Source organism: Thunnus albacares, chromosome 11 (assembly GCF_914725855.1).
Source record: "Thunnus albacares chromosome 11, fThuAlb1.1, whole genome shotgun sequence".
Taxonomy (NCBI): domain Eukaryota; kingdom Metazoa; phylum Chordata; class Actinopteri; order Scombriformes; family Scombridae; genus Thunnus; species Thunnus albacares.
In genome coordinates, this window is record NC_058116.1 from 18,271,278 (window position 1) to 18,283,527 (window position 12,250).

The following is a 12,250-nucleotide window of genomic DNA, read 5'->3' on the forward strand; positions in this document are numbered from 1 at the left end:
TTAAACAAAGCCTCTAAATGCAAGTGGGGACATTTTGGAAAGCCAAAGAAGTGTGGCTGGACACTTTTTACACAAAGTCTGTAGGCCAGACCTTTTCATGATCCATCTGGGAAACGCTGTGAGAACTTAAAATGTTAAGAGCTCCTGAATGCACCCTGAACCACAAAAAGTACATTACAGAGAGATATAATTCTTGAACAAAGTGGGAATACTGCAGCAGGTTCCTACTGAGAGGAGCTTCATTAAACCTGAGCTGTTTTTTTCACATTTTTAAGAGTTTTTCCTTAAATATGTGTTGAGTCTTCTTTGCAGCCACAGAATGGAAAGGTCCCACAGCAGGGCTGAAGCCAGGGTCTCCACAGAATCTTCTCCCAAGTCAACTGGCTTGGAGTGCCATGTGCAGGTGTCTTGGCGTGCGAATCAGAATCTGTGAGGGTACTTTGATGCCTCTTCACAGCTTTGGCGGTCTCCTCAAGGATTTCGGCAAATCTTGGCTCAGTATCAGGGGTCAGTGGGCGTGACTCTGAGGGGTCGTGGAACAGGTCATAAAGCAGCGGTGGGTTGTGGTGCGTCACATGTTGTCCATGACACTGGCAGACCTTGGTGTCATAGCATCCGCCGGCTCCCGGGGGAGAAAAGTTGGGGGTGAAAAAGTGTATCTTGAAGATAGAGTCACCTGGATGGAAAAACACACACACAAACACACACACACACAAACACACACACACACACACACACACACCGGAGAACACAGGCATGAAAACGCAGAAGAATACAGTGTATACTAAGACCGATTGTCTACCCCTCTGGCTATATCGCCAGTAATAGCAATACATGCGTGTAGTGCTTTGATGACATGGCAGCTGAGGGTAGTACTGCAAAGTGAACTTCATAAAAGGCAGTAGTGGCCTGAGCAAAATTTACTCAGTACATGAAAATTATTTATTGCAAGAGAGGACTTTTATCAAACATAACAAAGTTTTCAGTGTTTCTGATTTCCCCAGTTGTGTTGTAGTAATGAAGGCCTAAAATTTATTATATATTTATATATTTGGTGTCTTTTGCAACTTTGGTTTCTTGTCAAGAATCTAATCCAGGATTGGAATCAGTTAGCAGAGCTGGGACCGGAATGGCTAAAATCTATCCATTTAACCATTTTTTCTTTTTTTTTGGTTGGGTCTAAACCTAAACAAGGACCTAAACAGTATAAAATTTTAGTTTCATTCAGTTCATTTTGGTTCTATTCAATGTTATTCTATTTGTAAATGTCTGACTGTAAAGTAAAGTACAGCTTGATTTCTGTTTTAAGGCCAAAATTACATCAACATGTCTTTTTCTGCAGAACTAAGAACTTCAGAGAGAAAGAAATTCCACCAGATGATCTAATGTGTTTCTGTGTCTATGTGTAAACTTACTGCCAGGTGGGTGCCAGCGTACTGCATTCAGGTAGATGCCACAGTAGTGGAACATGAACTCATGCTCTGATCGTTCTACTTTCCCCTCCAGTAGTGGCATGAGGTTATAACCATCTAAAGGCCTGGGAGAAGGCACAATAAACAAAGAGACAGAGAGGGGGTGGGGGTGGGGGGGGTCAATTTGATGAGATTCAAAAGTGATTTACAATCAGGAGACAGACACATCACTACATGCAGAGAAATAGACACTTTTGACTTTTGGTCCTATAATATAATATCTCACGTTCACATTGACCCAATTATAATTTTGTAAACTTTTGCTCATGTTCTCGGAAGGTCAGTGAGGACATGTGGCAATTATTGTTTAATTAAAAAAATAAAATATATTAAAAAGCATGAATTCAATTTTTTGAAAATGAAATAAATATTACTGTTTAGATCACAAAGTAATACAACAAACTACCATATTAAGATGAGTAATTATCTTTTTGAACGCAAACTCATTATGTCAGAATCATCAACAAGTAATAATAAAATAAGTAACAACTAGATACTTTTTGTCATAATGACAAAACATAATCAGAATCATATTTAGCCACAAATTATCTGTCTGTCACTTGTGATTCTTGCTAAATTCGTAGTGTCTACATAGTAACCTTCTCTAAATAAAATATATGGCTGTTTACAGATAATGAGCTCAAGTTATTATATGGTTTACCCCCATTTTGTAACTCATGCTGTGTTTGAAAGGTGCACCAAAACAATGTTTTAGTGTTTTTTCAAAGCTTCTCAACCCATCCAAGAATGATGAGGAAATACTAAGTGGGTGAGAGTACACACACTAAAAAGAAAGCAGCCATATAAGCAAGTCTTTACCTGTCTGGGTGGGTGTCCTGGGCCAAATATTTCACCGTAGGGTACAGGTCCATGAGGCTGGTGGGTTCATCCACCACTCTTCCAGCTGCCAGTCTGCCAGGCCAACGGAAAATACCAGGAACCCTGATCCCTCCCTCCCAGCCCCCCATTGCCTTCCCACCTGAAAAAGACATAAGATAATGGCCATATTAACCAAATTATAGACTAATAACTATAATTACATTAAATATCGCATTTAAAGTGATTGTTAAGTGATTGATGACTACCTTTATAGATGCTGTTCCAGCCTCCTTTCTGGCCGATCAGTGTATTAGAATCCTCTAGGTGTCCACCGTGATCTGATGTGAAGTACATCAGAGTGTTGTTGGATAGGCCAAGGGAATCCACAGTCTCTACCATTTTACCTAGAAAACATATTAAGATTGAAATAGATATGGGTTGGTTTGGAAATATATCCCATGAGGGAGCTCAAACTTCCTAAACAGAGGGAGAGTGCAGAGTTGCTCTTGCTTTCCTGATTGTTAAAGGATAATTCCAGATTTTTACAACTTGGTTCTTATTTTTTATAGTTGTAGCCATCATATCTAGCAGTTATCATAACTTAAAGTTCACACCTATAGAACAATATAAAACATAGGGGCAAATTTGCACTTAGGTGAAATACTGCTGATGGCCAGTCTACCACTCGATTAAAAAAGTTTAACAATGCATGCCGGTCTTAGCACTTTCACTTTACAACCCTCACTCACCAATCATCCAGTCCACTTCTTCTATGTTGTCACCATAGCGACCATGGCGACTTTTGCCAGCAAAGGCAGGGGTCTTGAAAAGTGGCGTGTGGATATGAGCCAATGAGAAGAAGAGAAGGAATGGACGATCAGCATTCCTGGAGGAGGAGAGGTAAAATGAAAAGCTCTCTCATTAGCCAGCTGTCAGTTTTAATATCACCCATGTAGGTTGATTTTATGTTAAGTCATAAAGGATAAGGCTTATGATATTTTCTTGCTGTCAACACCCACAATGAACCGATCATTCTAACATGTATTGCCTGCATTCAACACACTAAAAAAAGAACCACACTGTTGCACTGGGTGACATGTTCCTTCATTACAGTGAACATGGGTGCAGTAGTTTATTTTGAGTCAATCCCACATAAACCATCCTGCGGCTGTAAATTCTCACCAGCGTGACAAATGTGTATTAATCATCAGCTTGAAATAGTCCCTGGCAAATGAACTGTTAATTCCTGTTTGAGTAACTTTTGCAAAAAACTACAATGCCAAAGCCTTATTCAGAAATTACTTACTTATGTTTTTGACTGATTTTCAAAGATTTACATCTCTGGTAGAAATGAATGTGCTTTGTGCTGTCGGTTTTGATCAATTTCACAGTCTTTCACGCTGTCTTTGGCCTGGGCAAGTCCAGGCAATGAGTATTTAAACCACAGATGTACATGAAATATGAAACTGCTCTGAGCAGATGGTAAACAGCAGTTCCCAGAAGTTTTTATGCCTGGTGACTTCCATTTTCAAAACAATTGTAAAAATTTGCTCCTGCATTTACTACCTCTTGATAAAATTTTGTGCTTCTCCCAGCAATCTCTGGGGCAGTGTCTCCACTGTCATCGGCTGTTCGATCACTTCTTGGTTCCTCATGATGATGCAGTTCCAAGTCGGCAGGAGTTTAAAGGGCATGTACCACACAGCTGCTCCAAGGATACTGACAAAGGAAAGGGCTACCAAGAGCCACAAGCTGACATCAAAAAGGCCACACACACGGACACACACCTGAAAGTACACACACAAACAAAATGCAACAACTGTCATATAATATGACGTACAGTATGTACAGTAAGTGTCTGCTTTACAGTTATCGTATACTGTAGATGAAATCCATGGTCATATAAACTACCAGTCACATTTATTTCTCATATATCTCATTGATGGGGTTTAAATTGTAAATTGTACTCCTTATTTTAGTTTGTGGTGTTGTCATAGTGGATTGCATTCTGTTGTAAGCTGTTGATATTTTAACCTTATATACTGTTTATACAGTACACTTGGGGAAGAGGCAAAATGTGTGCACCTTATAACATGATGCAATCTAGCACAACACTACCACAAATTAAAACCTAAAAAAACCCATAGTTGAATCAACACTTCAATGTTTCTATTGATATTTAATGCACTTGACATTTATTGTCATGATACCGTGATGCTTCATATGTCTGTCTGGGATCTTAAATTTTGTCGCAGTTTCATGATTTCGCCACTAGATGATATCATCCCTTACCAAATGATTAACCATGTGAGACAAGTGGAACATTGTCTCCTACAGTACATACAGTATTTAGATTTATACATGAAAGTAGTTTTATTTGTTACCTCTTTTATGTAGTATTTATTGGTACATGTTATTTTTTGATATATTTTATGATTATTATTTTCTTACTGTATTTGTAATTCTAATTGCTGAGATTTGTTTATTTTTGGTTTTGTTCTGTTACTCATTTTCCATGATTTGCTCTATTATTTGGTCTTGTGTTTCATTGTTTTGTACATATTGAAACAGTTAATAAAAATGAATCACAAAAAAATTGAACATATCCCAATAAACTGTTTCAATGTAGTTCTTTATTTTGAACTGAATTTGTTTTTCCTGATTAGAAAACAAATAGTTTTTCCTTATCTGATCTGAGGGTCTAAGGATAGAGGGTCTCGTAGACTGTATAGATTGTAAAGTCTACCTATAGCACAGCTGGTTCCTATTTGTTTTAGAGGTACCCACTGTACCATCGCCAAGTCCTCACTAAATTTCAGTTTCGAAATGTCTTGCTTCCCCCTAAAGCAGGTTTCTGGCTGTTGTGACTGTGAATTTCACAACTGCAGCCTCTGTTCCCAATCTTGTTTCCAACCCTGTGTGTCTCATTTCTTAGTAATTACGCACCAGTTATTTTACTTTAGGGAAAACAGCTCACGCAAACCTCAGTCGCTCTTTGTTTTACAGTTTCCTCCTCCTCCTCCTCCTCCTTCTCCTTCTCCTCCTCCTCCTCCTCCTCCTCCTCCTCTGGCAAACCACATGTGTCTCTCAGTTGTTTTTGTTGTTAATTTTGTGTGGTTACTCAGAAAACTTTTTCTCATATTCTGCGTCTTATTCAGATGTTACATTTGTGTGACTTCTAACCTGACACACTGTCAGCCTTACCAACGTGAAAAGTCCAACTCCAAGCAACATGGTCAGATTTCGGAGCATGTACTGAAGGTCTGTCAGGATGTCACTCCCCTCTCCAGGTACGCAGTCATTGAACAGGGTGAACGGCAGGCCGTAGAAGTAGCTGAAGCCATGCTGGTTCGGGTGGTGACAGTGGTCCCCTCTGCGTTCACAGTTCACACCCAAGTGCCACTTACCTGCAGAGACATGGAGAGAGAACAGGGGAGAGGTAGACAGAATTCAAGCCCTACATGTTGGTGAGCAAGTGAGCAGCTGAAGTGGCACTAACTGGTCTTTTGGTCTCACCTGGGGAGAGGACAGGACAAATTTCACACTGAGGATCAATAAATAGATGAGTGCAGTAAATTATCTCACCAACTAAGCCGGTGGTGTATCCTTGTTGCTGCAGCCTCTTAGCAAAGGTGGTCTCACTGGATGGCAGCCCCCCCGAACCTCCAAGGAACAGAAGCACCTGCGCACGGCCTATGCTACCCATCCCTAGACATCAGACACACAAATACGTAAGAATAAAATGAATTAACAATAAAAGAACACATCGGGTCAAACATTGCTGTAAATATATGAATACGACAGGGATGTCTCCATTGGCACAGGCTGCATAACTTTTAAGAGTGTCGGCTACCTGAGCGGACAGCATAGCGCCCTGTCACGAAAGCTGCCCGGCTCGGGGTGCAGAGAGGAGCAGCTGCAATGTGTTGAGTCAGCTTCACTCCTTCAGAGGCCAGTCTGTCTATGTTAGGAGTCCTACAGGGACAGAGCAGAGACAGAAGGAAATGCACATACATGTTCCAAGAGATGTTGACATAGACATGATGTAATAAACAGGCTAGGATGATAAAGACGAGATTTTTAATGAGAATAGAGGAGCGATCAATGGATGAGAAAAAGAGGACTAGAACCATAATACACTAGTTAAGACTGACCTGATGGTATCATTACCATAGCATCCTACATCACCGATACCCAGGTCGTCCACCATCATCAGAACAAAGTTGGGCTTCCTGTCCACCCCCTCCCCTGTGACATCACGCCCTGCTGCCAGGAGCAGGGAGAGAAGAAGAGGCACCAACAGGTGGGATCTAAACATGAAGCATTAGAAGTGATTCGGGGGATTTAATTTGACTCATAAAAAATAAATAAAATGTATATTACCTGTGTTGAAATGATTAGTTGATTAAATGATTGTTGGAAGATTAATCAGCAACAATTTTGATAACTGATTAATCATTTACCCATTTTCTCTACTTTATCTCATTGTAAATGGAATATCTTTGGGTTTTGAAGTGTTGGACAAAACAAGACAGTTCACTTTAGCTTTGGGAATTAGTGAGGGATAGTTTTCACTATCCTCTGAAATTGTATATACCCAAAGTTTAATCGAAGGAGTAATCAATGATGAGAACAAAAATTATTTGCAGTCCTAGAAAAACAGAAAATGTTGCCCTTGCATTTCAAATTGTGTCTGAATTTTTACAACAGTGTTGCCTTCAGTTGTGTCCTTGAGTTTATCTGACCTCCTTAAACTGCTTCATGAAGCAATCCCTGCTGACCCTCTGCCATGACGTTATTACTCATTTACTCTAATCCTTAAACTGGTTTCTCAACTTAACCCAGTTGTTTCACATATGTCACAATGCTAAAACTAGTGCAGTTGTCTCAATAAACAACGCGTCTGAGATAATCAGCAGGGATTGAAGACCAATAAACCTCATGCTGTAGTCAAATCGTCTCCTGGACTTAGCCTCTTACAAAAGCAACGACTTATCTCCCAAACTCTGCCCCCATGTGACAGCAGTGACTGTTGTCTATTTAAAGTGTTTACGTGTACAAAATGAAGATATATTTATACAGACAATCGTCCACATCAGATGAGTTTCTAACTTTTAGTTCATTCAGCTGGTTTACAATGATTTAGTCAATCATTGTATGTGCTGGTGTTTTAAAAAACGCAAAAGGCAAACCTGCAGTTTGTGGACTCACCTCATACCTGCACAATGCACTGATTCATGACGCTACAAACAAAAATGTCACACATTTCCTACTCCTTGCCTGAAGTCACTGAGTCTGCCTCCCCGACTGTACCGTACTGACTGGCTTATTAGCGCCACATTTACCTTAAAGTGTGGAGTAAATGCGCCACAAGAACTTAAACTTTAGAGCAGCAGCTCCGTCATCATCTGCTACGGTTTCCTGACGATGATCTTAATGGATGAGAAATAAACTCTAAATGTACTATTGAGCTATACTGCTGTTAATATATCTCATCCATACGCATAGGCTAATAAGTAAAAATTATGCTTTGTGAAATGTTTCGGGGTTCAGTCCAAAGAAAAATATTTTCCGGGGAGGAAAGTACATTTCCAGTTTGTGCAACTTTACGTCGTCTCCCCCACATTTCAGAAATATTACATAATTTACTACTCACAGAATTTCTCTGATGGACTTAGTCACCATTTACTTTGCGGAATAACTTGAACATATGCCCAAGAAACATAACGATTTGCTCCGTGTAGTTGTAGTCCCCTGTCAGTGTTATATTATTGGATCATTATTACTGATGCATTAACATGTAAGCAGTACTTTAATGTTAATTTTATCTGCTATACAGTATGTAGGCCCATATAGTAATAAAAATAATAAACTTTATTTATAGAGCACTTTTCTTAAAACAATGTTTACAAAATGCTTTACATGCAATAAAACCCAAGGAGACAATAACTTTAAAATAAAAATAGTAAAACAATAATAGTATTAATACAAATAAGAATAAAAAGGGATAAGATCAAAAAACAAACAATTAAAAACAGATGGAACTTAGACAAAGACCCCTCTTTGGCCCCAGACTCCCGAATGGCAGTGCATAAGGAGTGACTCACATAAAGGCATAGGTGTGTTATTAGAAGGGATTTAAAAGATGAAACTCATTTAGCTAGCCTAACTTCCTCAGGCACGTCATTCCACAGTCTAGGTGCCTGAATAGAGAAAGTGAAGGCTGAGGATTGTAGGCTACGTTCTGGCTCATAAGGGGTTAACAGGTCAGCAATATAGCTAGTGGCTAGACCTCACCTTGCTTTAAAAGTAATCAGCAAATCCTAAAATCAATCTAATCAAGCAATCTAATTAGTAACCAGTCCAGATGTGATAAGATTGGGGTAATATGGTCTCTATATTTGGTGCCAGTTAAAATCCTATCAGTGGCATTTTGAATGAACTGGAGACATGAGAGTGACTTTTGACTGAGGCAGGCATACAAAAAGTTACAGTAGTCAAGGCGAGATGAAATAAAAGCATGAATTACCTTCTCTAAATCTTATCAAGGTAAAAATGACTTCACTTTTGATATATTCCTCAATTGAAGGAAGCAAGACTGCACAACTCTCTTTACCTGCCTCTCAAAAGTCAAATCACTCCTAAGTTTCTGGCCACTGGCTTTATATTAGTTGATAGGTCACCTAGATCATGTAAGATAATATTTCTTCAGTTTGGCTGCCCGAATAAGACTATTTCAATTTTGCTTTCATTTAACTGTAGAAAATTTTGGGACATCCAACACTTAAATGTCCTTTTAAATGTCCTTGAGACAGTTTCTGAGAGTGTTAAAGCAATTGTGATCATTACGTCTTAAGAGTAGATAAAACTATGTGTCATCAGCATAACTGTGAAAAGAAACATTATGCTTACCAATTATATGACCAAGTGGAAGCACTTAGAGGGAGAAGAGGAGGGGGCCAAGAATTGAGCCCTGTGGAACTCCACAGGTGATGTCTGCTGTGGTTGACGATGACTTGCCTATTGTGACAGAGAAAGACCTATTGAATAAATAGGATTTAAACCAGCTCAATGATAAGTCTGAGATTTACTGTTGGGTAGTTTAATCTGTAAGAATGCATTATATTTTATAAAATGATCATATGTTTTGTTAGTAAAATCTGAAAAGTTTAGTTTAAATTTAGTTTAAAGTTTAAATTAATGTAGTGGGGTAAAAAGTATAATTTTCACCTATGAAATGAAGAGTAGAAGTAGAAAAGTAAAGTAGTTTAAAATGGAAATACTGAAGTGAAGTACAAGTACCTTAAAATTATATTCATGTACATTACTTGAGTAAATGTTTGCTACTTTCCACCACTGGTTTAAAGAGTGCAGGAATAGTTAGTTGCCAGCTTGGACCAGCTACTACTCAAACCTCCTGCTATCATATAAATTGACACTGTGGGACCATCCTTTATAACTATACTACTTTTACTTCATTTGTATTTTTGTATTTCTACAGTGAGGTATGAAAACTTGTACTTGAGTGAATGATCGGAATGTATTTTAATTTATTATGTCCCTCAGAGACCAACACAGCTGAGTTTTTTATTGTTTCAGCCATTAAATATAATTTAGTCTGATTGACTTGGAATCAAATCAACTTCACTATCAACTCAATATCAAAGCTGTTTGAAAGAGCTGGGCTTAATTAGATGTAGTTGTTATGTCTGGTGGGTATGAAATGACGATGCGCACATTTACAGGAATTTTGTGGGCATGAGTCTGGCAAGATAAACCTACACAGGTTCCCACGTTTCACTTCTGAGTGCCCCAGGTGTATCTTTATGAACCTGTCACCATCAATCACTAAGTGATTCAGTTCACTCAGTTTCCTTCTCTAAATACCTGACATATCCAACATCTCAGGTCATGTCCTTTGATGCCTGTTTGTCAGACAGACAGAGATGGGAACACACAGCTGCATAAAACCAAAAAGCAAAACATCAACTCCCACGAAAACTGTTTAATTGACTCCTCAAACATTATTTACACAATTCCAGAAGAACAACACAAGTGCCAGATGACAAAAATGAAGAAGACAGTTCCTACACAAAATAAGAACACAGAATATTTAAATAAAAAAGGAAAAGTCTTACACTAGTATAAATCAGAAATGAATTGTCTAAATATGTTTAATGAATCAAGATGTATACAGGATAGGATAGTGCTTCTCCCATAGAGATTGTGTTAATAAAATAACCTGCAAAACATCTCTGCTTTTTTCACTTTCTCTTTCTGGTTATGAAATTGTTCTTGTTTTCCTTGTTGGAATATTCAAGAGGCGGTATAAGGCAGGACTGGTCAACGCCATGATTGATGCCCTAGCATTATCTGGGAAGTGCACTTCAGGACCCATTAAGTCTACGTTGTTACATTCTGACTCGGATGCAACGCTCCATAATTTGTGTTTACAAAGAATCTGACTGCTTGGGACTAAAAGTAGAGTGGACCATATCCTCAAAACGCCACCAGTCCATGTTCCAGATTTACTCTTGTTTCCATTACATCAAATCAGTCCCATTAAATTTTCTGTATGTGAATAACAGTTTGCTTTTGATTATTGTTAACCTTACAGGTGTGCACAGATGGGACAAGTACTGCAGTATAAAGGTTTTAAAGAGCTGTCCTGCTTAAAAGGCATCAGTGACTACACCTGAAAGCTTGTATTGTCTATTATTTTCTGTGTATTTTGTGCATTGTCACACCATGCCATTGTAGCAGAAGCAGTGAAAGATTTCAGACACACTATCTACTCGGTTCAATGTGTCAAGAGAAACTCAGTCTATCACAGATTACAGGATAAGAAGGCATTTCAAACAGAGCTTTGACCTGGCGTCCAGCCCACAGTTCATACAGTAGAATTAATCAACATAACAGATTATTAATATTTTTCAGCTTTAGGCTAGGCTGTTAGCAACAGTCTCTGTCCTGTATTGCAGCTATATGGTGCTTTACAAGAAGGTGCGTTACATGAACTGCAGCACTATGCAACCTCTATAACCCTGTTTCAAAGTTTAAAGGGAACAGAGCAAGTACAAAACTGCAAGGCAACAAAAAGACATTCAGAAGTTAATATTTTTGTGCTACAGAGGAGGAAAAAAAACTCTTGGGCTCTTTTTTTTAATGCAGTAGCATTGCTTCTGAGGCATTTCACAATAATAATCACAAAATACCACAGCAAACAAGTTAACCCAAAACAATCTGTGTCAGCTCTGAGGCACCACACTGCTAAATGTAAAGCATTCATATAAAAATCACAGGTGAGTGGTGTTTCTAATGTGAAGATATGAATGATGCAAAAAGACTGCAAAACAGCAACTGGCTTGCTCAAATAAAGAGACACACAATGATGAGAGTTTTACTGCTGAGGCTGCTGAGAGGTTTGAATGCAATGTTAGTTTAAAAATTAATAGTAGATAGTAATAAAAAGCAGTAAATAACAGCAAACTGGCCCACTGTGATTACAGCAGCTGTTATAAACAATAGTTTCAGATATATGAGCAGTTTCAGGATTTAAGAATTTGAAGAATTTCAATAATGTAAATGATAATGAATGAATCAAGAAAAATTAAGCCATATATCTTTGATACATTCATCTAGTAACTGCCTTTAATGTCCCAGCTCTCCTCCCTGTGTGTCTGTAGATTGGTCAAGCCAGGCTGTGTCAGTGAAAGGCACTATAAAGGAGAAATTACTGCATCACAACTAGACTGACACATACTACATCACAACAATGCCTAATACGTCACTACATGACCACTTCTGAATTTGTCCATGTCAGGTGAACAATCTTCAATTATTGACAGAAACAGGGTTGAACTAGACTTCAACTCACCTCAGTAAATTTAGAAATGAATTTTTTGTATAGTGAATAGTAGGGGGGAAACAAATTTGGCAAATAAATCGATACTTTCTCA

General features: G+C 38.5%; 1 protein-coding gene across 2 annotated transcripts; it reads right to left on the reverse strand.

Moving 5' to 3' along the window:
* Positions 1–264: 264 nt before the first annotated feature.
* Positions 265–7,608, reverse strand: arsh (arylsulfatase H). 2 transcript variants are annotated; one of them, XM_044365359.1, is made up of 11 exons: positions 7,503–7,608; positions 6,446–6,601; positions 6,145–6,266; positions 5,877–5,999; positions 5,496–5,698; positions 3,858–4,078; positions 3,041–3,177; positions 2,558–2,695; positions 2,292–2,451; positions 1,416–1,537; positions 265–676 (listed from the first exon to the last, which is right to left on the reverse strand). In XM_044365359.1, exons 1-11 carry the CDS (start codon positions 7,505–7,507, stop codon positions 285–287), a joined length of 1,779 nt encoding a protein of 592 aa, XP_044221294.1. In that variant the 5' UTR covers positions 7,508–7,608; the 3' UTR covers positions 265–284. The 2 variants fall into 2 exon arrangements, with proteins under 2 accessions (XP_044221294.1, XP_044221293.1); XM_044365358.1 differs by lacking the exon at positions 7,503–7,608 and having other exon boundaries at positions 6,446–6,609.
* Positions 7,609–12,250: the final 4,642 nt, after the last annotated feature.